Raw genomic sequence first — 23,984 nt, 5'->3', positions numbered from 1 at the left:
GTTAAACCTTCCCCCTCAGCCGTAAAGCAACGGCCGTAAAGCAACCTCAGAAGAAGGGGGGGGCTCTTTAACGAGAACTTTAACCAATTAAAGTTATGATTTAATATTAATATTTTAAATATTAATGTTTTACATTTTATTTTGATAACCAAATTTAAGGTTTAAGTGAAGGTTCGGACCCCAAAGCAGACACGGAGTGGTTGTTGGTGGGTAAATGAACAGAGTTTATTTGCTGGTGAGGAAGGAGGGGGCTGGAGTGGCAAGGTGCTAGCTGCTTTGTCGAGTACTCCCTTTGACACTTTCTCAAATTTCACTGAACCGGATCAAAGAACCCTTCCGCAGGGACCATCCTCCCGCACCACCTACTGCCAAAAGAAGGTGATCACCTGTGGTTCTCTCTGATGTTTCTATGTCCTTTTTACCCTGTTCAAGGGTTTTTAATAGTTTTTCCTTACTCTTGTTGAGGGTTAAGAACAGAGGATGTCACACCATGTTAAAGCCCTATGAGACAAATTGTGATATGTGAATATTGGCTATACAAATATATTTTGATTGATTGATTGATTGATAAACATCCACTGTCTGCATGTCAGGTATCAAGTAATTTGACTGACGACGTTTTGAGAAAATACGATGATGAGTGACCCTATTTATATAATGGTAGCCAAATAGCACAGATTTTTTCAGCTTGAGATTTTTTCAGCTTCAGCTTCAGCCCTCAGGTTAACCCTAACCCTAACCCTAACCCAAACCTTTAACATTGTTGCAAATTTAGTCTTATCTCACCGTTTCCACCCTTTTTAATGCACTTTGAGGCATTAAGACCACCCAACTGCACCCTTTTCATTGGGGACCCCACAACTTTAAAAACTATGTTTAATTACACAATTTAGTAGAAAAAAAGATGATCTCTCCAGAGAATAGATATTAGACATATACAGACATTCCAGTTGAACCCTAGAGTCTAAAAAATATTTGGGACAAATACTGATAATTTAAAAAAAGAAACACTGATCAACTTTGTGCAAAATCTTTCAATGAAAGCACTCAGGACCCTAAACCTCCACATTGTGAGGCTGAATCTAAACCTCTGGACGAAGCTGTCAGACTTACGAGGTCGTTTAGCCAAGTGGGGATAAAATATACAACAAGACTTTAAATGGTGTCTGTTTCAAAGCAAATAGAGATGGAGAATCATTTGTATGCAAAGTAAAACTTTGACGTGACGTTTCTAACGCACGTTTAAATTCACTGCAAACCCTAAACGAAGGAGTCTGTCATCACTGGACGTCCCATTGTTTTCCTTGGATGGTTAAAAAAACAAAGCTAATGTCTAATCAGAAGAAAGAACAAAAAACTCCACACAGAACGACCCCAGCAGAACCAGGACCGAATACGTGGTCTCACAACTCAGTGATTCAGGTCACAGTTATGTACACAATGTATTTGCTGTTGCAGATTAGTTGAATACTAATATCATCTTTAGGACCTGGATGCACAAACAGCTTCGTGCACCGGCCCCACGGAGCTGTAGAGGAGTAAGAGCTGAACTTCCTTCAGTCCCACACAGTCAGAAAAGTGTATTCTTATCCTGAGATCTGAAGTGTGACTGAAACCACACACTCATTGATTGACCCCTACTTTACTCTTTAGGATCTTCTACGTATAGAGAACTCAATCTGTGATGATCAGATCCAGTCCTGTCACTTCAGTTCATCAGAGAAAAGGTTCTACATCTGCATCACATGATCCCAAATAGTCATGTAACATTAGAGCCGTTATCTGTTTGTGAGGAAACACTTTTCTCTCAGAACAAATCAGCAGATCATCTGAGGCCATAGATAGATTTGAAGGGAAATCGATTTAAATTATCAATTGAATCTTAATTCAGCTAAAGTACACAGAGAGTGATTTTAAGAAATATTTGTTTTATTATATATATTATTTATATTATATATAATATATATAATGCATAACACAGTTCAAATCAATTAAAAGATTATATCCTTAGATTATTTGATCCTATGATGCTGTCCTGCCACATAGATAATTGGATCCTTTGATACCATAGGTTATTTGATCATTGGACTTACATATAAAAGAGCAACAGGTACAATTGCCTTATATATAAAGGGACAACACCTCTCATGAGTCCAATCACACCATTAGTAGACCTCAGTTGCACAAGAACCTTCTCTCTGACAACTTCTTCAAACTGCGACAGACGACAGTCAGCAGACAAGCGCTTCACAGCAAAACTACTTTACAAGAACTTTTCCTACATTGGATCAACTGCTTTCATCAAACATGGAGAAGATCAACTTCTCCGCAGACACAGTACGTTTTGTTCTAAGCAGGAGAGACTTCAAAACACAACTGTCTTTTATTACTTTAATGCAGTTTTAAAGACTTTAAAAGCAGACATGTGTAAATGACTAAAGTCCATTCAGCTCTGTCTGTTTTAATATATCTGACGTTGGGATGGGACTGTGTATTTACCTGTTATATCTATATATGGGTCTTTCAGTCTCTTGAACAAATGCAGTCGGATGAAAATACTCCCGCCCTCCTGGCGGCTGAGATCACTGCTGTAAAGCAGGAGGCAGAGCAGGCTGCAAGACTTGATGATTCAACAAGAATAAATAGTGACCAGAAGAAGCAGCTCGATGCTTTGAATGATCCTCTGGCTGCTCAGAAGGAGCTTCAGCTAAATATGTACATCAAGGACTCTGTAGTCTCAATGATGTATAAGTTCAAAGACAACAGGGTCGACAAGGACAGGTCTGTGGACACAGGAAGAGCCATTGAGGCAGAGATTCAGAAAGAGTGTGACGACCTAAAGAAGAGAGTGAAATGGCTGGAGGAAAAAAACTTCATGCTGCGCACTGATCTTCAATTGAAGTAAGTGAAGAATCTGCTGGACGTGGAGAACCTGAGGACCAGAATCCTGGAGCTGGAGGCCAACTTACAGCAGATGGAGGAGAAGGAGGAGGAGAATAAAGCGCTGAAGAAGAGATAGCAGGAGGAGAAGGAGGAGAGAGAAGGGAAACATGTAAGATGGAAGAAGTTCCCCAGTTCTCTCTTTAAACGACGGAGCTCCTCTTATAACCCTAAATCGGAAAACCACTGGAAGGAGAAGAAGAAGCTGGAAAGGAAAGAACAACTGGAGAGACAGAAGAAGGAGACAGAGGCGAAAAAAGCACAGCAGAAGAGAGAGAAGGAGAAGGAGGAGGAGAATAAAGCACTGAAGAAGAGAGAAGGAGGAGAAGGAGGATAATCTAGCACTGAAGAAGAGAGCGAAGGAGGTGAAGGATGAGAAGAATAAAGCGCTGAAGGAGAGAGAGAAGGAGGAGAAGGAGATGAATCTAGCACTGAAGAAGAGAGAGAAGGACGAAATGGAGGAGAGAGAGGAGGAGGAGAAGGAGGAGGAGAATAAAGCGCTGAAGAAGAGAGAGAACGACGGAGCTATTCCTATAACCCTGTGATGGAAATTCATCTTGAGATTTGAAATAATGAAATTCTCAGACTGGAGTGGCCATTGAGTCTTTATAATAGTAAGCTCTGCAGAGTTTACACAACAAGCATGGGTGCTCAGGATGGAACAACTGGCTGCAAGTGTGAAAAAGCCTGGACTTATACAAAGAGGCGTTTCACAAGACAATATGAAAAACAGAAGACATGCCAGAACTAATACAAAGAGGTGCTTCATAAAACGTAATAAGAAAAAAAAAGATATGAAATCCTCCTCTGTGTCTATCTGCTAAGTCCATCCGCTGTAGCACACTTCTTGTTTGCCAAGGCAACAACAGTGAGATACCTGGTCAGTTAAATTTTCCCTTACAGGTCCCATGAATCAGTGCCCTCTGGTTCATCAACTTTGACCTCTGGTTCAACATCTGAGACATCAGTTTCAAGGTCTGATATATTAAATTCTGTGTCCAACCGGTCTCGGGTCTCTGGCACCTCATTGTCTGAGACATCAGGTTTAGGTCCCATGATTTATAGTCATCATCCCACGAATCAGTCCTCTCTGAGTCCTTCATCTCATGATTTGAGACCTTTGGCTTATGATCCGAGAATTTTAATTCATGGTCTTTGTCCTGCAAGATCTTCTGGTCATATCCAGAGATCTTCTGTGACAGGTTTTCATTGAATGGATTTACTTAATCCTATTAGCTTCCAGTTCTTAACTCTGCAAGTATTTATAAATTATTCTATAGTAGAAACAGAGTTCTGGTGCTCCAGCTCCATGAATTTGATTATATCCGCAGAAGCCGCAGACTTCCTCAGCTCCATTTGAAGCTGCTCTTTGAGGTCCTGGATCTTCTTTCGATACTCAGAGATCTTTTGTTTATCCTCGGAGATCTTCTGTTCATAACCAGATAACTTTTGTTTGTCCTTGGTGATCTTTTGTTCATACTCTGAGATCTTTTCATCATTATCAGATATCTCCATTTGAAGCTGCTCTTTGAGGTCCTGGATTGGTTTGTTGAGCAGCTTTTCCTGGTCAAAGTCAACTGGGTGGCTCTCGGCAGGCGGAGCAGGAAAGAAGGCTGATTGCTTCAGCTGGTTGTTGCAGTGCTCTAACTCTGTGATCTTTGTGTTGAGACACAGAAAAGTTTGATTCTTTTCTTTAAAAATGTACTTCTTTTGAGATACTACAATCTTTAAAAGCTCTGCCTTCTTTTTAAAGAGTGATCCCTCTAAGATCTCTTGAATGCTGGACACATTTTGGGAGCTGGTGATAATCGTATGAAGTAATGTTTTCAGGATCTCCTTCTTTGCTTTTTCTTTGTATTTTTCCTCCATACAGTGAAGGTCCTTCTGAAGCTGCTTAATAAGAGTGCTTATCTCTGCACAAAGGGAACTCCCCCCTTTAATGGCTACCACCTCACGTCTGCCTGGATAATGTTGTTAATTTTGGAGCAGATAGTCCTGGGTGATTCTTGGTAACCTGTTCACTGTTGCCATCTTCCTTAAGAATATAAGCTCTTCTTCTTGTATGGTCGGCGGTTGGCAGGTAAGTAGAGTGCAGTACAGCCACATCGGGTACACATGATGAGTTCATTGTGTATTCAAAGGAGAGTGGACTCCAAAGATCATAGGAGTTGACCCAACTTTGAACTTTTCAATAATTTCCTGTCCTTTGTATTTCAATGAACAAGAATCAGAAAGTTTTGATGGAATTTTTCAAAAACAACTCAGAGGACAACAAGGCTTTGTTTTGGAGCAAAATGCATTAAAGACTAAGTGTAATATAAAAAAAAAGAGAGAGTGTGTGTGTGTATGGAATGTTTTACCCTTTTCTGCTCCACATAATTGAATAGTTAAGGATTTATTTTGACAATGTGTCGTAAATAAAGTTATCTCGTCTGATCTCGGAAGGTAAGCAGGGTCGGGCCTGGTTAGTACTTGGATGGGAGACTGCCTGAGATTACCAGGCGCTGTAAACTTTTGTCCACCTTTCCCTGATGTATTCACATGTATGAATAGGGTTTAGTGGGTGGAGTCATTCGCTTACGGGTTAGTAAGCTCAGCCACACTACCGTTACAAACTCGTATTTACCCAGACAAAAAATAGGTTTTTAGATGTAAATTCCACTTTTACGACAATAGGACTATTAAATCGAAGACACACATGATAGAACATTCGAAACTTCAAACACACACCATGTGGGAATAAGAGCTTTACTCAAAATAAAAAAAAACACAAAACTATGAGCAAAGTTATGGGCTTCAACTCTCGGGTCTATTTTGTCACATGTTTAACTTCAAAAGCCAAAGCGAGTCACTTTCAGCAGTAGGTGAGTTCATGTTCAGAAGGAAAGGGAGACATAGCAGTGAACATGGGAGTGGATACAGGATTCCTTTAGGAGATGATGGTTTCGATCCATCGACCTCTGGGTTATGGGCCCGGCACGCTTCCGCTGTGCAACTCTACTCTTATTTATTAATTAAGTTACTAATTTCATATGAACATAGTCCTTGGATTTAATAGGTGTTGTCAGCAGTTAAATCATCTGGACTTGGAGGAAGTTATTGGAAAATATGAAGCGATGTGCCACAGTCTGAAGGTGCACATCTTAGCTCTTACCTCGTTTGAAAACCATACTGAAGACAAATAAAATGATTTAATATGAACACAGTCCATGGTTTCAACGGGTTTGCTTAGAAGTTAAATTAACTGGACTTGGAGGAAAAGATTGGCAAATGTGAAAGAATTTGTCTCAATGGGAAGGTGCACAGTGTTAGGGGAGAGCAGGGTAATGTGGGACACCCCCTGTATCTAGGCAACGGAACACATTTGTGGTCATTTGACCATTATGTTTTCAAGCCCCTCCCATTCCCCCCTTGCCATGAAGGAGAAGTTGGTGCTGGTGCTTTGGAAAGTATGTTATTTCACAAAAATGTGTTTTTTGCATGAAAAGGAAATTGTCTTGCTTTGAACTTAATCAACTGTTGTGTCAAAACAAATTGAATCAGGTAGAAAAACCTATATCATAAATGTTGGTGAACTTCCAACATATGAAACCATGTGATTGATGCTAGCTGAAGATTAGCCTGAATTGCTAAGAGATGTTGTTTTTTCTAAAACGGTGGCTTTGGGGTAAAGTGGGACAAATGCTGTGGAGCACAAGTTTAGTTTAGTCTTAAACATATTCTAGTGTTATATTACATTATATATGTTTTATTTGTAATGTCATAAACATTGTAGAAAAGCCATCATGGCAAGAAACTACACCAGGAAGACAACCTGGGGCCAAACACCCCTCGCAGAGATGGAGAATGCAGCCGCTGAGGTCATGCAAGGAAAGAAGTCCTTATGAAAAGCTGGAAGGGATAGAAATATTGACAAGAAAACCCTCATAAAGAAAAAAGAGAAAGGGAAAGTAAAATCAGTAGCCTGGGATGCAGTAGCTGAGGTAAAGAGAATATTCACAAATGAGATGGAGGAGGAGCTTGCCAAACACTTGAAACAACTAGCTGACCAGTCCCGGTTTGCAACCGCAGAAGGCCAAGCAGCTGCATCGACGGACTCGTTTTGGTTTATACTTCTCTAACGTGCTGCGCGTGTTGAAACGCAATTCACCGCCAGAACCATAGGCGGAGTACGTTTTTTTTCAAAGACAAAACACACAAAGAAGAGACGTCTTCTTCTTCGTCGACTGTTTATTTACATCGCCACTCCGGCTCCTCATAGCCTATTTCTGGCGGACAAATCGGCCAGTCAGTGACGGGTTATACAAGTGGTCATACTTTTGACTCTCTTCTGCCAAGTGCTCTTCTATTTGGTCCATATTCGTTCTTCTAAATCTTCCGTGATTACCGCGTATTGTGGGGCATGAAACCGGAAACTAGACTCCGGACGGGATGTAGTAAGCAGACCAATCACAAGCCTTGCGGGCTGCGTGAGGCTCGCGTCGCTTTGTCGTGTAGTTAGAAAAATTGTCGGACGCACGCAAGCCGCCAGAGGGCTCGAAAAGGGCGTGTTGCGTGTCTTGCGTGCATGTGTGCGTGCGTGCAACCCGACTATAATTTGGCCTTGAGCGCCGTGAACTGGCACATGAATACGCAGAGAAAAACAATATCCCTATCCCTGCCATTTGGACAGAGACATTCATTTTTATCTTTTCTATTCTATTATGCATATATCTAAGGGCAGTTGGGAACACCTGTCAATATCTTCCTTGATGTTTTTACTTATGGGGCTATAATTGCTATCATATATTTTGGAAATTTCTTTAGGTATTTGAATTCCCAGATACTTAATCTCTAATGGGGTCCATTTGAAACCAAATCTATTTAGCATGTCTTTCTGAGGGATGTGATTACATTACATGTCATTTAGCTTACGCTTTTATCCAAAGCGACTTACATTTTTAGAACACTCAACATTTTTGAGGGGCCATTTACGGGTTCAGTATCTTGCCAAGGACACTTAGAAATGCAGATGGGACAGAGTGGGATTCGAACCGGCAACCTTCTTGTTGCAGAGCACCCGCTCTATCCCCTAGGCCACGCTCTCCCCATATTAAAACTAAGAGTTTGTGTTTTTTGCACGTTTAATTTATATCCAGAGTGGGTTCCAAAATCTTTTAGTCTGGGAATGCTGACCTCTGGTGTTGTAATAAAGAGCAAAACATCATCTGCATATAGACAGATCTTCTGCTCTAAACCTATGATCATGACTCCTTTTATCACCTCATCATCCCTGATTAACTGTGCCAGGGGCTCTATAAATAAAGCAAAGAGGGGGGGGGGGCTGAGGGAGCAGCCTTGGCGGCAGCCTCTCTCCGAGTTGACAACCTGAGAGAGGTGTCCATTAATTTTTATTCTGGCGTTTGGTGAGGAGTATAGAGTTCTGATACAGTTAATAAAATTGTCCTTAAAGCCAAATCTTCTCAACGCCAAGTACAGATCCGTATCTAAACTAATGAATTTAGCTCCAAATATTCCCACATGATCGATAAAGTGTAGCACCCGTCTAACATTATCTTGTGTCTGTCTTTCACACACAAAGCCAGTTTGGTCTGGATCTACTAGTTCTACTATTATATGCTCTAACTTTTTTACTAGTATTGACACATACAACTTGTAGTCTATAATGAGTACAGAAATTTGCCTTCATGCGCTAAATTCTTTTCTGTCCTCCCCCTCCTTAGAAATAACAAAAATGATTGCCTCCATCCATGTACTTGGTGGTTCACATTTGTTCAGTGTATAGTTGAAGCAGTCAAAAAGCATAGGCACAATTTGATCCTTAAAGGTCTTGTACCACTCGGCTGGGAAGCCGTCCATACCGTGCGCTTTATTAGCTTTTAATCTCGAGATTGCTTTCCCTATTTCCTCCATGTAATATCTGCCATCAGGGCTTTATTCTGTTCTTCACCTATAGAGGGTAGATCCAATGAATGCTTCACTTTCTGGGTCACCAGTACAGTGTGTTACAGGTTTGGCTCATAAAGTGTTTTTTTGGGTGAAGTCAGTTAGTTCCTAATGTTGTGCATTATTAGTAGACTTGACGTTGGCTAATTATTAATAATCATGAAATATGATTATTTAAAAAAAAATTGTGCATGTGTGTGTGAACCAGAGTCAGTGTGATGCACGGGGTTGTGTCTGGGACCATTTGGGGGGGGGGGGGGGGGGGTAAGTGTCTTTGTCCAGGCTGGGAAGATGAGGTGTGATAACTGTGAATGGGGGTAAGGAATGCGGGGTAGGGTTAGGTGTGGTTCATTGTCTGTCGAATCTGCAAAAGAAAGCATTCAGGTCGTTTGCACATTTAAGGTCTTCCACATAGTGGGGGGACTTGGTTTTGCAGCCGATGATCACCTGAAGGCCTTTCCAAACTGACAAGGGGCCGTTAGCTGAATTGTTTTTCCAGCTTCTTCAAGTACTGTCGTTTGTCCTCTGTAATCTCCTTGCCAAACAAGTCTGAACCTATCCTTGTCCCCACTCTTAAGGGCCACCTCCTTCTCTAAACAACCTGCTTGAGTTTTGCTGTTAACCAGTCCTTGTGACTCACTCTGGTGCGTGTTGGAATACATCTGTTCTCACAGAAGCGGATGTATGACGTCACATCCTCTGTATCTTCTTGTTCGCTCCGAGACTCAAAGTGCGCAAAGACGAGGAACATATTCGACGTGCAGCTGCTGCTGATGTCGGTACATGAGCGGATCAGCGCTGCCGCTGAAGACTTTCTGCTGCAGGTGGAGAAAGGAGGAGAAACGGCTCAAGTCCCGGCGCTGAGAGCGATGCTAACCGAGCGGCTAACGGCGGCTGCTGAGGAGATCGTCTCAATGTTTGAGGAAACTGTGGCGGTGTATGAAGACAGAATGGAGCGGTTAGATTGGTCAGAGCAGGAGATCTACCGCCGGAGGAGGCTGCTGGATGCTGTGATGAAGCCCGAACTCCAGCTGCACAGAGTCGGTAAGTCCCTGGAGAAGCCGCTCACAGGCTAACAATAGCTAGCATCAGCTCTGCTAACATGAGTTGACCAAACTAACACTCCGTAAAGGGAATGATACGTTTAAAACAATGTCTGGTTGGTTAAATTAATGAAATGTGTAGATAGAAGGATTAGGAGCTTTGACCCTCCACTGCAGCCAGTGGTCACATGTCCTTGATAATCATCTGCAAGATGCTGTTAGGAAGCTGAGCACACGTCTGGGGTGTTCATGCGTTTTGGCTCCTTTTGTGTAAAAAGTCCTCCAGACTGCTTCGTCTCATCCTGAAAAACAGACACATATTGTGTGAGTAATTATGATACTGGCATATTTTTAAATAAGTATAATTTCTATATTGCTGTTGTGTCATATTAATAACAATAGACCCTTTTTTTTAGATGCTTGATTTCACATGATTGCTGTGACACAATGGACACTAAGCCCCCTGTATGTCATAGCAGCGCTAGACATAGTTGCTAGATAGCAACTGGAGAATCTGGGTTTTATTTCAGTACAAAAACTGGTTTACAACGTGGATTGATTCAGTCACTGGAGTTGTGTAGTTAAGATGATTCCTGCTATTGTCAGCGTGTTCATTTATCCAAAATATGAGAAGAGCCGAACCAAAGGTTTGGTTCCATCACGTATATATTTAGAAGCAATGAAAGTTTAACAGGCATAGTCGACATTCATTCACAGCCTCGGCTAAATCAGGTAGCACGGGGTAGACAATAATGGTGCCGAACAGAAAGCGTTCATAATAATTATAACAGTAGGTTTAATGTGATAGGTTAAAATATTGGAGGGGTGTCGCCGCAAATCAATTTTGTTCTCCCTAGTTCGATGTTGTGTTTCATAAACTAGCCTTGAGTAACGAATGTTGTGTTCCTGCTCTATCGGCTGTAAGAACTAAACCACAACAATGTCACTTTTATCAAAACAGGTGTGAGACTGACCAGCGTTTTGAAGCTAATATCGATATTAAACACTAAGAGGAAAAAGGTTATTATTAATAATTTGTGGAAAGGCCTTATAAAGGCTCCAGTCCCCTCCTTTTTTAAATTGTACAGAGTTCTGTTTCCATACTCCTCTTCACTCACAGACACACGAAGAAGCTAAGATTTTGAAATCCCAACACTATTCCAGTCTATTCCTATTCCATTCCACGTGTTGATGATCGTAATATTTTACGCTTGTTTCAGGATGAAAAGTAAAACTTGCGGTTCTGTCTCCGTTCCAACTGCCATCTTTAGAAATCTCCCCTTGAGGCTTCAGCTTCAAGTACTCGTGCATCACGGTTGTGCTGCTGTGATCATTTTAGATTTGCAGTGTTTACTGCTAAACACTCATCAAAAGCACGACTGTTTGCCGTCCTGGCTCCTAAATGGTGGAATGAGCTCCCCATTGACATCCGGACATCAGAAAGTTTACACATCTTCCACCGAAAAATAAAAACATACCTCTTCCGACTTTACCTTGAATAAAAAAAAAAAAAAATATATATATATATATACTAACAACTTTTGAAACTAACACTTTAGTAGCACTTAAATGACCCTTACTTAGAGCACTTTGTAGTTTTGCTTTATTTTGAAGAAATTGTACTTTCTTGATTCTTGTCGTCCTTGGTATGTACCCTCGGGTTTGAATGCACTTATCGTAAGACGCTTTGGATAAAAGCGTCAGCTAAATGTAATGTAATGTAATGTTTGGTCTCCGTCTAAAAAACTCCCACACTACTGTTGTGAACGAGTCTGTAAAGAAAACCTGCTGCAGTGTTGTTCATGTTCGAAACACAAACCCTGGAGAAACTCTGGAGACAATTCTCTGGTTAACCCACAGGTCACGTCTGAAAACAGCTTAACCAACTGACTAACCTCCCCTTGCTATGCTCTGCTCGTGTCTTAGATTGTTTATTTGGCCTCAAAATATAAAACATTTTATCCTGGAAACACTTGGTTTAACCCAGCTAATTTATCGAGCTGCGTCGTAAGACCAACTATTAACCATCTCAACATCTCTGCTTCCTGAGTGTGATCATTCAAAAATAATAACAGTCATCATTAAATGACACAACACAAGTTTTTAAAACACTTCAGGATACTCTGAAATTATAAACGTGTGTATTTGTGTTTCAGTGTGTCCTGCAGACGTACAGCAGCTGATGGTGAATAAAGAAGAGGTTCTCCCTGTGCAGCAGCAGTGGAGCCACCTTGTGGACCAGGAGGACCCAGAGCCCCCCCACATTAAAGAGGAACAGGAGGACCCATGGACCAATCAGGATGGGGAGCAGCTTCAACAACTTGAGCAGGCTGATATCAAGTTCACATTGACTGCTGTCACTGTGAAGAGTGAAGAAGATGAAGAGAAACCTCAGTTGTCACAGCTTCATCAGAGTCAGACTGAGGAGAACAGAGCGAATTGTGGAGGACCAGTACCAGCCAGGATCTCAGGTCCTGATGGACTGTTACAACCAGGTTCTGAGGACAAGACTGTAGACAGTGAAGATGATTGGATGCAGACCAGGGAACCTCAGTCTGGTTTAAATACAAAAAGTAACAAACAGTCTCAAAGTGATAAGAAATGTATAACTGCTAAGAAAGCATTTAGTTGCTCTGAGTGTGGTAAAACATTTAGACAAAAGGGGGATCTAACTGTACATATGAGGATTCATACAGGAGAGAAACCATTTAGTTGCTTTGAGTGTGGTAAAATATTTAGAAGAAAGTGCCATCTAACTTTACATATGAGGATTCATACAGGAGAGAAAGCATTTAGTTGCTCTGAGTGTGGTCAAACATTTAGACAAAAGGGGTCTCTAACTTCACATATGAGGATTCATACAGGAGAGAAAGCATTTAGTTGCTCTGAGTGTGGTCAAACATTTAGACAAAAGGGGTCTCTAACTTCACATATGAGGATTCATACAGGAGAGAAACCATTTAGTTGCTCTGAGTGTGGTAAAACATTTAGCCGAAAGCTCAGTCTAACTGAACATTTGAAGATTCATACAGGAGAGAAATCATTTACTTGCTCTGTGTGTGGTAAAAGATTTGCCCACACTGGTTCTCTAACTTTACATCTGAGGATTCATACAGGAGAGAAACCATTTAGTTGCTCTGAGTGTGGCAAAACATTTAGACAAAGGAGCCATTTAACTAGACATATGAAGATTCATACAGGAGAGAAACCATTTACTTGCTCTGAGTGTGGTAAAAGATTTAGACAAAAGAGCCATTTAACTGGACATATGAAGATTCATACAGGAGAGAAATCATTTACTTGCTCCTAGCGTGGGAAATATTTAGATTAATAGGTAATCTAACTGCACATGACCAGTCAAACAGGAGAGAATGAATTTACCTGCTCTGTGTGCTTAAAGATTTAAGTTGCATCGTTTGTAACAAACATTTCTTTCAGATTAGTCAGCAACTACTAATATTGTACATATTAATAGGTCATTATTATACACATTAATAGAGAAATTTGAATCCCCTTTAACCTGTCTTTAAATGTTTTCCTTGCAAAGTATGTATATGTTTGTTCTTAACCAGTTCAAATGATTAAATATGTTTGATTTTAATCAGTGTGCTTACTGATCAGTGACCGAAGAGGCGGTTACAATGTGAAGGGACATGTGACCATGGCTGTAAATAGTAAATGGTTTTGTATTTATATAGAGCTTTTCTAGTCTTGATGATCACTCAAAGCGCTTTACAGTACAGTTTTAAATTCACCCATTCACACACACACATTCATACAGTGCATCTATTAGGAGCACTTTGTCGTTATATGAGGGATAATTCAGGGTTATGCATCTTGCCCAAGAACATTTCGGCATGCAGATGGGGATGACTGGGGATCAAACCGGACCTTCATGACGACCGCTATACCCCTTGGCCACAGCCGGCCGTTGGTTAGAAAAATACATTTCTCACAGGAAGGTTCAGAGAGAAGTGACCTGAAGGATTTCAGTGGCCGCCATTATAAGAGCTGTCCGTAATCTGAATGCTTCCTAACTTATCACCTTATAGTGGGGCATCTAATAGAAAATTTGTGCAAAATGTGATACAAGCACCAAATTTGGGATGGTGGTTCCAAAGGGTCTACTTAACAAATCTGCCTGACGTGCCATTCAAAAATCCAAGATGGACGCCGAACACTGTACTTGTTAGATTTGAATGATCTTGGTGTCTATTTCTATGTTTTCTTGAATGCTGAATCTAATTTTTTACTTTCACTGGTATTATAATACTGTAAATGGTAGAAAATTAACACTTTATATAAAATAACATGACATCAAATAATACTCCTAAAAAAGATGATCTCTCCAACGATCTCTCCAGAAAACAGATATTAGACAAATACAGACATTCCAGTTGAACCCTAGAGTCTAAAAAATGTTTGGGACAAATACTGATAATTTAAAAAAAGAAATACTGATCAACTTTGTGCAAAATCTTTCACTGAAAGCACTCAGGAACCTAAACCTCCACATTGTGAGGCTGAATCTAAACCTCTGGACGAAGCTCTGTCAGACGTACGAGGTTGTTGAGCCAAGTGGGAATAAAATATACAACAATACTTTAAATGGTGTCTGTTTCAAAGCAAAGAGAGATGGAGAATCATTTGTATGCAAAGTAAAACTTATGAAATGAGCAGTGACGTTTCTAACGCACGTTTAAATTCACTGCAAACCCTAAACGAAGGAGTCTGTCATCACTGGACGTCCCATTGTTTTCCTTGGATGGTTAAAAAAACAAAGCTAATGTCTAATCAGAAGAAAGAACAAAGACTCCACACAGAACGACCCCAGCAGGACCAGGACCGAATACCTGGTCTCACAACTCAGTGAATCAGGTCACAGTTATGTACAGAATGTATTTGCTGTTGCAGATTAGTTGAATACTAATATCATCTTTAGGACCCGGATGCACAAACAGCTTCGTGCACTGGCCACACGGAGCTGTCGAGGAGTAAGAGCTGAACTTCCTTCAGATCTTATCCTGAGATCTGAAGTGTGACTGAAACCACACACTCATTGTTTGACCCCTACTTTACTCGTTAGGATCTTCTACGTATAGAGAACTCAATTTGTGATGATCAGATCCAGTCCTGTCACTTCAGTTCATCAGAGAAAAGGTTCTACATCTGCATCACATGATCCCAAACAGTCATGTGACATTAGAGCCGTTAACTGTTTGTGAGGAAACACTTTTCTCTCAGAACAAATCAGCAGATCATCTGAGGCCATAGATAGATTTGAAGGGAAATTGATTTAAATTATCAATTTAATCTTAATTCACCTAAAGTACACAGAGAGTGATTTTAAGAAATATTTTTTTTATTATTGTTATTATTTATATTATATATATTATATATATTACATAACACTGTTCAAATCCATTAAAAGATTATATCCTTAGATTATTTGATCCTATGATGCTGTCCTGTCACATAGATAATTGGATCCTTTGATACCATAGGTTATTTGATCATTGGACTTTCATATAAAATAGCAACAGGTACAATTGACTTATATATAAAGGGACAACACCTCTCATGAGTCCAATCACACCATTAGTAGACCTCAGTTGCACGAGAACCTTCTCTCTGACAACTTCTTCAAACTGCGACAGACGACAGTCAGCAGACAAGTGCTTCACAGCAAAACTACTTTACAAGAACTTTTCCTACATTGGATCAACTGCTTTCATCAAACATGGAGAAGATCAACTTCTCCGCAGACACAGTACGTTTTGTTCTTAGCAGGAGAGACTTCAAAACACAACTGTCTTTTATTACTTTAATGTAGTTTTAAAGACTTTAATAGCAGATGAGTGTAAATTACTAAAGTCCATTCAGCTCTGTCTGTTTTAATATATCTGAGGTTAGGATGGGACTGTGTATTTATCTGTTAAATCTATATTTGTGTCTTTCAGTCTCTTGGACAAATGCAGTCGGATGAAAACACTCCCGCCCTCCTGGCTGCTGAGATCACTGCTGTAAAGCAGGCAGGGCCGGTCTCTCCTACAGGTGACATGGCAACCGGTTGCCTAGGGCGCAACTCAGAGGGGGGGCGCCAAAAACTGCCCCAAGCAAAAAAAAAAGATATACATTTTTTTTGGGCTGGGCAGAGTTTTTTGCGCCCCCTTCTATACGTAGTACTGCCCAAAATATTGTATTTAATTACTTTAACAGTGATTAAAGATTATCCTAATAATATACGTGATAGTCACGTGGGTTTATGTTTCATTTGAGAAATCAGTAAATGACAGCAGCACTTAGGTGGAACGTTTGGCACGTGAGCAGTTGCACCCTGCCCTGTCTCTTTGGGGGTAACGTCCGCCCACTTGCCAGATGCAGTCTGGATGAGGAACTGAATGCTCTGTGTCTTTATTGCTGCTGCATCCATCCTGTATTCTACAGGTGAGTAGTGAGTGAGAGTCACCTACGTTAGCTCCTAAAGCTTCGCTTGATCACCACAGGTTACATTGAGACATGTTGATGTTGTTTGATATAGACACTCGCGCCACTAGGTGGGCGGGGCTACATTAGCCTGTATAGGTGTTTGTTTTACATGCGCGTCGTCCTGCGGGCGGGTCGCGATAGTATATTGTTTACTTTACAGTGTGTAGTTCAGCTCCGACACACACAGACTCTGTTATTAAGTCATGTATTGATATTGTGCCTTATAAAAAACAGTTATAAGCTAATGGTCATTAGGTCTATATTGTAAATGTTTATATTTTTTTATGACTGATAATGTGTGTTAAGATGTTGGAAGTAAAGAGACACCATAATAATTTAATGTATGTTTTATGCACTTTAAAATGCAGTTACACTCAGAGAAATGCTTGTACTTGAAATTGTGTTTAATTTGAATAAGATGCAGTCCAGATGAGGAACTGAAGGCTCCGTGTAGTTACTGCTTCTGCATTCATGTTGTATTCTACAGATATACTTAGTTGCTTTGGTATCAATCTTGGGACCCGTAACATATATCTCCAAACAATAGTTTGACATTAAAAAAAATATCTAACATTGGCCAAAAATCGAAAAAACGGTAGGGGTACTGGCTCCTTGGTGTTGTCAGAACATGCTAGCACATTGAGGCTTATGGTTAGAGTATGTGTGTCCAAGCAACTTCGACAAAGAAAGAAAGTTTTCGTGGAAAATCATTTTGAAAAAATATATTTTTTAGGGGGGGCGGGGGCGCCAGGAGTGAAGCTTGCCTAGAGCGCCAAATGTGCTAGGGCCGGCCCTGCCTCCCATCCACTCCTTCTCGATCTCCCTCATACACTCCTCATCCAAGTGTGTTTCCTGTACACATAATATGCCATATTTGATCATTTTTCTTGCGTAGCCTTCGGGCATTAAATGAGGTGACGGTTGTCATTGTTTATTCCTGATTTTCATTTTTTGTTCTTAGATTTACTCCTCTTGTTAATTCTTTGTTTCCTCTCCGTGTTTTGTCTTCTCCTTATTTGTGTTATTTTCATCACCAAGTCTTTGTCTGAGTCTGAGTCGAGTGCTTTTGGATCGAGAGCCTGGGCTGCAGTCTCTGTAGGAGCCGCGCCGCTCTGTGTTTCTCTCACGGAGCTAAGCTCGGCAGCTGACTGCCGCGCCGTGCTGTCCCGTTCTCCGCAGTCCGTGCTGTTTTCGTTCTGTTTTTTTGTCTTTCGTTCAGTTATTTTCTTCCCTTGCTCCCCTGTTAGCAAGCTGACTCCCAGCTCTGCACTTTCCTCCGCTCCTTTGTTTTCTCCTCCACCCTCCCGCTTCGCGCCAGGCCTCGACGCACTGGACGCACCAGCCGCCTCCTCTTCCTGCGCGCACTCCATTTCCTCCTCCTCTTCATCTGTGCTCTCCTCGATCAGACTGACCTCCTCACGGTCCCCAGACTCATCTTGAACCTCCCCACTTTTGTTGCACACACACTCCAATTTATTTAAATACAGGCTGCATTTAGTATTGTTCCGGGCATTCCCTTAGTTTATGTCCCGGCTGTACACACATCCTGCATACTCTTATCTGCTTGTGGTGAATTACTCTAAAGTATCCCGCACCCAGCGCAGTATTGAATCTGGCTGAGTACGGCAGTGATTGGACCTGATTATTTAATTTTAGCTTGAGGAATCTTGTCCCGTCCGCCACGTTGGTACTCGACCACATCCTCCTCTTGATCGGTGACACAGCCGAATAATATTTTGCATAAAGACGTCATTTTTAAGGTTACTTTTGTGTATAATTTAAGCTTGTGTAAATACAGTTACAATACTTAGAAAATAAAAATACATTTTGTTGTTTTCTGGAATAAAAACAGTCTAATGTAGATCCCATTTGGAGTTTCAGTGGTAAAAGGCATTGTAGCCGAATCCAGTACAATTTAAGTAAATGGGAATTCCTTCAAACGAATAAAATCAATTTGGGAGAACGTTTAAACTACAAAGGATTGCATTAGTCAAGTTATTCTATTTTGTTGTCAGTTTGCTTTAATGTCAGTTTCATCGATTGCTATGATGTCTCAGATTCCCTTTGATTTCTCAGCTGGGCCATTTCTATGCCTATACCAATTGTACCGGTTGCAAAGCTGACATATTTCTTTGTTAGCATCGCTACACTGGCTTCCAGTTAAATCCAGAATAGAATTTAAAATTTTCCTCCTCACCTTCAAGGCCCTTAATAATATGGCGCCATTTTACCTTAAAGAGCTGTTATTACCTTATAAACCCACTAGAGCACTCCGCTCTAGCGGGTTTATAAGGTACTAACATTTAGGCCTACTTGTCGTCCCTAAAGTCTTTCAAAGTAGAGTAGGAGCCAGAGCTTTTAGCCACCAAGCTCCTCTGCTGTGTGAATATCAGAAATCATTTCTGGGACATTCATTTAAAGATCTCCAGTATAAGCAAATGTGTTCTAAAGTTGGTTTACATCCATGTGTGAGGCTGTCCTAGCTCATGGAAATAAGATATATGTATATATTGTTTGTATGAGCTGTCCCTCAGTGAAGTACTTGCACTTCTTGAAAAGCTCTATATAAATAAGATGTATTAATGTTTATACATTGCCCACTAGTATATGTTTTCCTAAAAGTCACTGTAGATACAGAAACAACAGTATGGTTCAGGTGACAGTGAGTGGAATGTGAAGGTCATTTCCATGTGCTCAAGAGAAACCTAAAGTGACGATATAGTTGATATCTGATAGAAAACCCCTGCCTCATTCATTGTAGTATTAATGTGTTTGAATAAGTCAGGCTGCCGATTACCAGCTACTGATTTAAGTGAAACATCTATTGCTATCGACTGTGTTAATTACTTTAATGTTAAGAATGTTTCTCATAAGACCTTATGAGATTGCATTGTGAAACAGCTGGGTCACCTAATTTTAGTGTATTTTGCACTGATACACAAACTTGATGTTACACATCTTAAACAACATGATATGGGTGTCCCTAAACAACCAGACCTTAGCTGTGACTATAAATGACTGGAACCTCAGATAAAGAAAGTTATTTTCTGACTTCAATAACTGAGGCATTCTCTAAAGAATGTAATGGGCCCATTCTACTTCAGATCCATTGGATCATTGTGTGTTCATGTTGCTTAAAGCAGAGCATTCACTGCTTTAATGTAATCAGCATCTTATCTGCCAATATCATGGTGTGGAAGTGCAAGGAAATACCATTATGTTATGATCAATGTAATTTATTGTGCAGAAACATTACATTAAGGCATCTGCTGGAAATGTTATGATCAACAATTCTCATGCAAATAAGACTTAAAAAACGACACAAATAGTGTTTTGGAGAGGGGGGTTTCAGAGGGAGGGGGCAGCTCTGGAGAAAGGTCTGTCACTCCAGGTCTGCTGCTTGTTGTGATGGAGACATGACGTTAGCATCAGGAGCAGAGGCTGCAGGAGGGACCGTGGAGCTGAGGCACACCTGTACTGCTTCTCTTGAGAAGAACTGAAGGACACACAAACAAACCATAGTATTAAATTATGAAGATGGTTCCCTCTGATTTGTTTTTTTAAACATAAACATCAGACAGGCCGCTAAAAACAAAAAATGCTGAAGCTAACAGATACCCAACAGCGAGCTAATGCCTTCCTAAGGCTGCCAGGGAGTAGCAAGAGTAGCCTTGTAGCAAGAGAGTGTAGCTAATCACAGCCCTTACAGTTCTTCATCAGTGGAGAAGTACCTCGCCATGTTTTCATCTTCAGAGGAGTCATCTAAAGACTGTGCTGCTGTTCCGGAATATGTCAGGCCCGCTGCAGCCTGCTGGGCTTGAACTCTGAGCATGCAGAGTAGGCCCTCACGTCCCGTCTCAGTCAATATCTCAGTGCTGCCTGAGAATATATGATAAAAAACAAAACGTCTCAATAGTGCGTATACATACACACATACAGGGCTTGCTTTTCTACAGAAATCTTTTTCTGAGTTGATGTCTCTGCTTATTGACATCTAGAATGTGAAACCAAATATATTTTTTGGTGTACCCATACAAGATGTCCAATGTAACACCAATAAAATCCAATCTACTACACTAACGTTTTAATGCCTCTGTTATAGCGAGTTGTCGGAGGCATAACTGTATGTTTTCGGACTGTCTAACTGTGTATTTGTCTTAAAGTCAAAAGGTCAAGGCCACACTGACCTCATCTTATGGTTTCAGTTGTCAAGAGACACAGTGTCATTTATATGAGAGAAAATATGTAGAAATATGAAGACGGACACTGCACTGGTTAGCGGAGTCATACAACGCAGTGCGGTAATTCTAGTGTCGTTTTTTCTTAATAAATGGGATGTCTTTTTTTACAATCTGCAAAAAGTAATCTATACATTTGGTCAGAGAATGTTACACAAATAAATTGGCATTAAAGTTGGCATCTTGCTGTCTCACCAGTCTGACGATGCAGCTGAAGCCTCCATCAAGGGCGTTCTGCAGGTAATTTGGATTGTTTGTTTCTTGTGAAGAGGAGAATAACATGAATTCGTACCAATATCAGTTTACAATCAAACCTTTTTGTGTTAACCTTGTGTAAACAGAGTCAAAGGACATTGTACAACAATGACACATTTTTCCACAGTACCTGTCGTTCACTACTGAACCTCTGACACCCATTACTGGACTGTGTCTTCCTGTACAGTGGTGATGGTCTCAACGCTCTTTTCACAGTCTGTCAAAACAAAATTAGAGCAAATGTTAATGCCCCACAACCCATTGCCGATACAGTTGTATTTACACACCACATCGGATCAAAACAAAACTGCAGTCTGTGAAACAAGCAGTTTTGGTAGATATAACTTTCAGTGTGATTTTAACTTGTATTTCAGCAAGCGTACTTTGGGAATTTAATACAAATGTATATTTAGCATTTTTTTAGCATTATATAAAATGGTGTTTCTGGTATGTAACTTAAAAGTATCTCTTTAATGGTAGGATCATTTTTCTCCCTCATCTTCCTCGTGGTACGTGGATGATGGTAGTGGGCTCAACCCGGCTTCTCTTTCTCTCCAGGCTGCCCTTCCTGCTCTTCATCAAGCAAAACAAAGTGTTCGGTCCAATTTATTGACGTTAATGAAACTCCTGTAGCTTCACTTGGATCCTCCTTGATTAAAAAACAGAACATAGCAATTGTTTTATAAAATGAATCGCAACTCCATAACATGGAAACATTACTGTCATATTGCATACTATACATTAAACCAAATTGATCTGATATTGTGGAGTAATGGTAGAGAAATACACTCCTTATTAATCTAAAGCATTCATAAATCAAATTCATGTTTATATTTATATTGTAGCGTCCCTCAATGATTAGCTAAGCGTCTTGAACTGGTTTCAACAACCATGTATTCACCTCCCAGGTAGCACAGGCTACGGTGGCCTGAAGCATGTGGCTAACAATGGTGTATTAGCTGAAGATTAGCATTGTGTGTATCAACGGACTCCGCATCCGCTGTCTCAGCACTCGGACTGTAAACCTAGATCGTAACGATCTTTAAAAACAATAAACTACTTACCAGACAGAACGAAGCGCCCCTTGTTATGACGCAGCGCAGAGTTAAAGGACTGGATGTTTTGTTTACAAGCCACACGTCATGTCCGCTCACGAACTCGGTCCGTGGCGCTCTCGGCCCGTGGCGCTCTCAGTATGAACGGTCTCGCAGGATACTTCGCATTAGATGTGTAATCTAGCCTCAAATATTAATATTATATAACGTGAATAACATTCACGATCACTGAACAACACCACGCAGGGACGGTGATTTTAACAGCACGCTACGCCGTGGTGTTATGGCAGCGTCATAGCAACCCTCATAGCAACGATAAAAACATTTGTGATAACTATTAAAATATTTATCATAAGCAAGAACTGGCTGAAGACTGTGGAAGCAAAGAGCACATTTCTCGCTAGAAATGGTGTCAGAATGTATTTTTATGCCCAAACTAAGTTACAAAAATATATTTTTATCTGAAAAAACAAGGAATATCCGCCATGTTTTCCTCTCCGCAGACGGGAGCTTGTGAGTCACGTGACGTGAGAACACGCCAATGCAAAACAATGGGAGGACAAAATGTTACCATCGCACACTCTGAGAGGCCAGATTGTGAGATGGTAACGTCGCTCCAAGTGGACCAACGTTGCCACTGAACGTTTTCTGATGAGACTGGGTTGAAATCAGCGACAATCAGAGCACATCTCGGCCAGGTGTGCTCTGCCCTTTAAAAGACTGGCCAGATTCGTCTCGCACGCTTTCTCGCTCGCTCTACCTACGGCAAGAGGTTGGCTCTCCCGGACGCCAGCACCCTTCTGTTTTGTTTTTGGAGACTTTGGTTGTTGCTTATAATTTATTCTGTTAAATAAATAAAAATAGTAACAGTTCACCCGTGTTGTCTCCCTCATTGTAACAGTTGTGAGCCGGGCTGTGACATTCATCTTTACAGATTTACTTCTATTTCAAACACTCACTTCACATTTCATTAGGGGCTACTTAATACTAAAATATTATATACATCATTATGCACACATAATTATAAGAATAGGATAAGTATGAAGAAAAGTAATGGTATTGCCTATGGATGGTGTCTTACATCATGGTGTGAGACGGGCTTCATGGTGTAATCTTTACCTTCTTTTTCGGCCAAGGCAAAACACCCACACTCTCTTGTTTCTCCTCTGATTGTATAAATATTTCAGCTTTGCAACCGGTACAATTGGTAAAGGCATAGAAATGGCCCAGCTGAGAAATCAAAGGAATCTTAGACATCATAGCAATCGATGAAACTGACATTAAAGCAAACTGACAACAAAATAGAATAACTTGACTAATGAAATCCTTTGTAGTTTAAAAGTTTTTTCCCAAATTGATTTTATTCGTTTGAAGGAATTCCCATTTACTTAAATTGTACTGGATTCCGCTACAATGCTTTTTACCACTGAAACTCCAAATGGGATCTACATTTGACTGTTTTTATTTGTTAGTATTGTAACTGTATTTACACAAGCTTAAATTATACACAAAAGTAACCTTAAAAACGACGTCTTTATGCAAAATATTATTCGGCTCTGTCACCGATCAAGAGGAGGATGTGGTCGAGTACCAACGTGGCGGACGGGCAAGATTCTTCAAGTTAAATTCAATAATCAGGTCCAATCACTGCCGTACTCAGCCAGATTCAATACTGCGCTGGGTACGGAATACTTTAGAGTAATTCACGACAAGCAAATAAGAGTATGCAGGATGTGTGTACAGCCGGGACATAAACTAAGGGAATGCCCGGAACAATACTAAATGCAGCCTGTGTTTAAATAAATTGGAGTGTGTGTGCAACCAAAGTGAAACAGGGGAGGTTCAAGATGAGTCTGGGGACAGTGAGGAGGTCAGTCTGATCGAGGAGAGCACAGATGAAGAGGAGGAGGAAAGAGGAGGCGGCTGGTGCGTCCAGTGCGTCGAGGCCTGGCGCGAAGCGGGAGGGAGGAGGAGAAAACAAAGGAGCGGAGGAAAGTGCAGAGCTGGGAGTCAGCTTG

General features: G+C 40.7%; 2 protein-coding genes and 1 long non-coding RNA gene across 3 annotated transcripts in view; 1 reads left to right on the top strand and 2 right to left on the bottom strand.

Annotated features, from left to right (window-relative positions):
- LOC133933462 (histone H4-like) overlaps positions 1 to 23,984 on the bottom strand; it is a 556,161-nt gene that overhangs the window by 141,646 nt on the left and 390,531 nt on the right. The gene's annotated exons all lie outside the window — the stretch shown is intronic.
- The window catches only part of LOC133933439 (zinc finger protein 260-like), a 627,571-nt gene continuing 613,161 nt past the window's right edge, over positions 9,575 to 23,984 (top strand). Inside the window, exons 1-2 of the mRNA XM_062380551.1 lie at positions 9,575 to 9,930; positions 12,086 to 13,183. Coding sequence (XP_062236535.1) covers positions 9,660 to 9,930; positions 12,086 to 13,183 — 1,369 coding nt within the window. The 5' untranslated portion in view covers positions 9,575 to 9,659. The remainder of the gene's footprint in view (positions 9,931 to 12,085; positions 13,184 to 23,984) is intronic.
- LOC133933574 (uncharacterized) lies at positions 19,581 to 21,205 on the bottom strand. The gene is made up of 4 exons (XR_009912071.1): positions 21,042 to 21,205; positions 20,852 to 20,916; positions 20,150 to 20,297; positions 19,581 to 19,914 (listed from the first exon to the last, which is right to left on the bottom strand). It is a non-coding gene; the product is annotated as an uncharacterized LOC133933574 (long non-coding RNA).

This window comes from Platichthys flesus, chromosome 22, assembly GCF_949316205.1.
Source record: "Platichthys flesus chromosome 22, fPlaFle2.1, whole genome shotgun sequence".
In the NCBI taxonomy this organism is placed as follows: domain Eukaryota; kingdom Metazoa; phylum Chordata; class Actinopteri; order Pleuronectiformes; family Pleuronectidae; genus Platichthys; species Platichthys flesus.
This window is presented reverse-complemented; position numbering and strand designations above follow the sequence as displayed.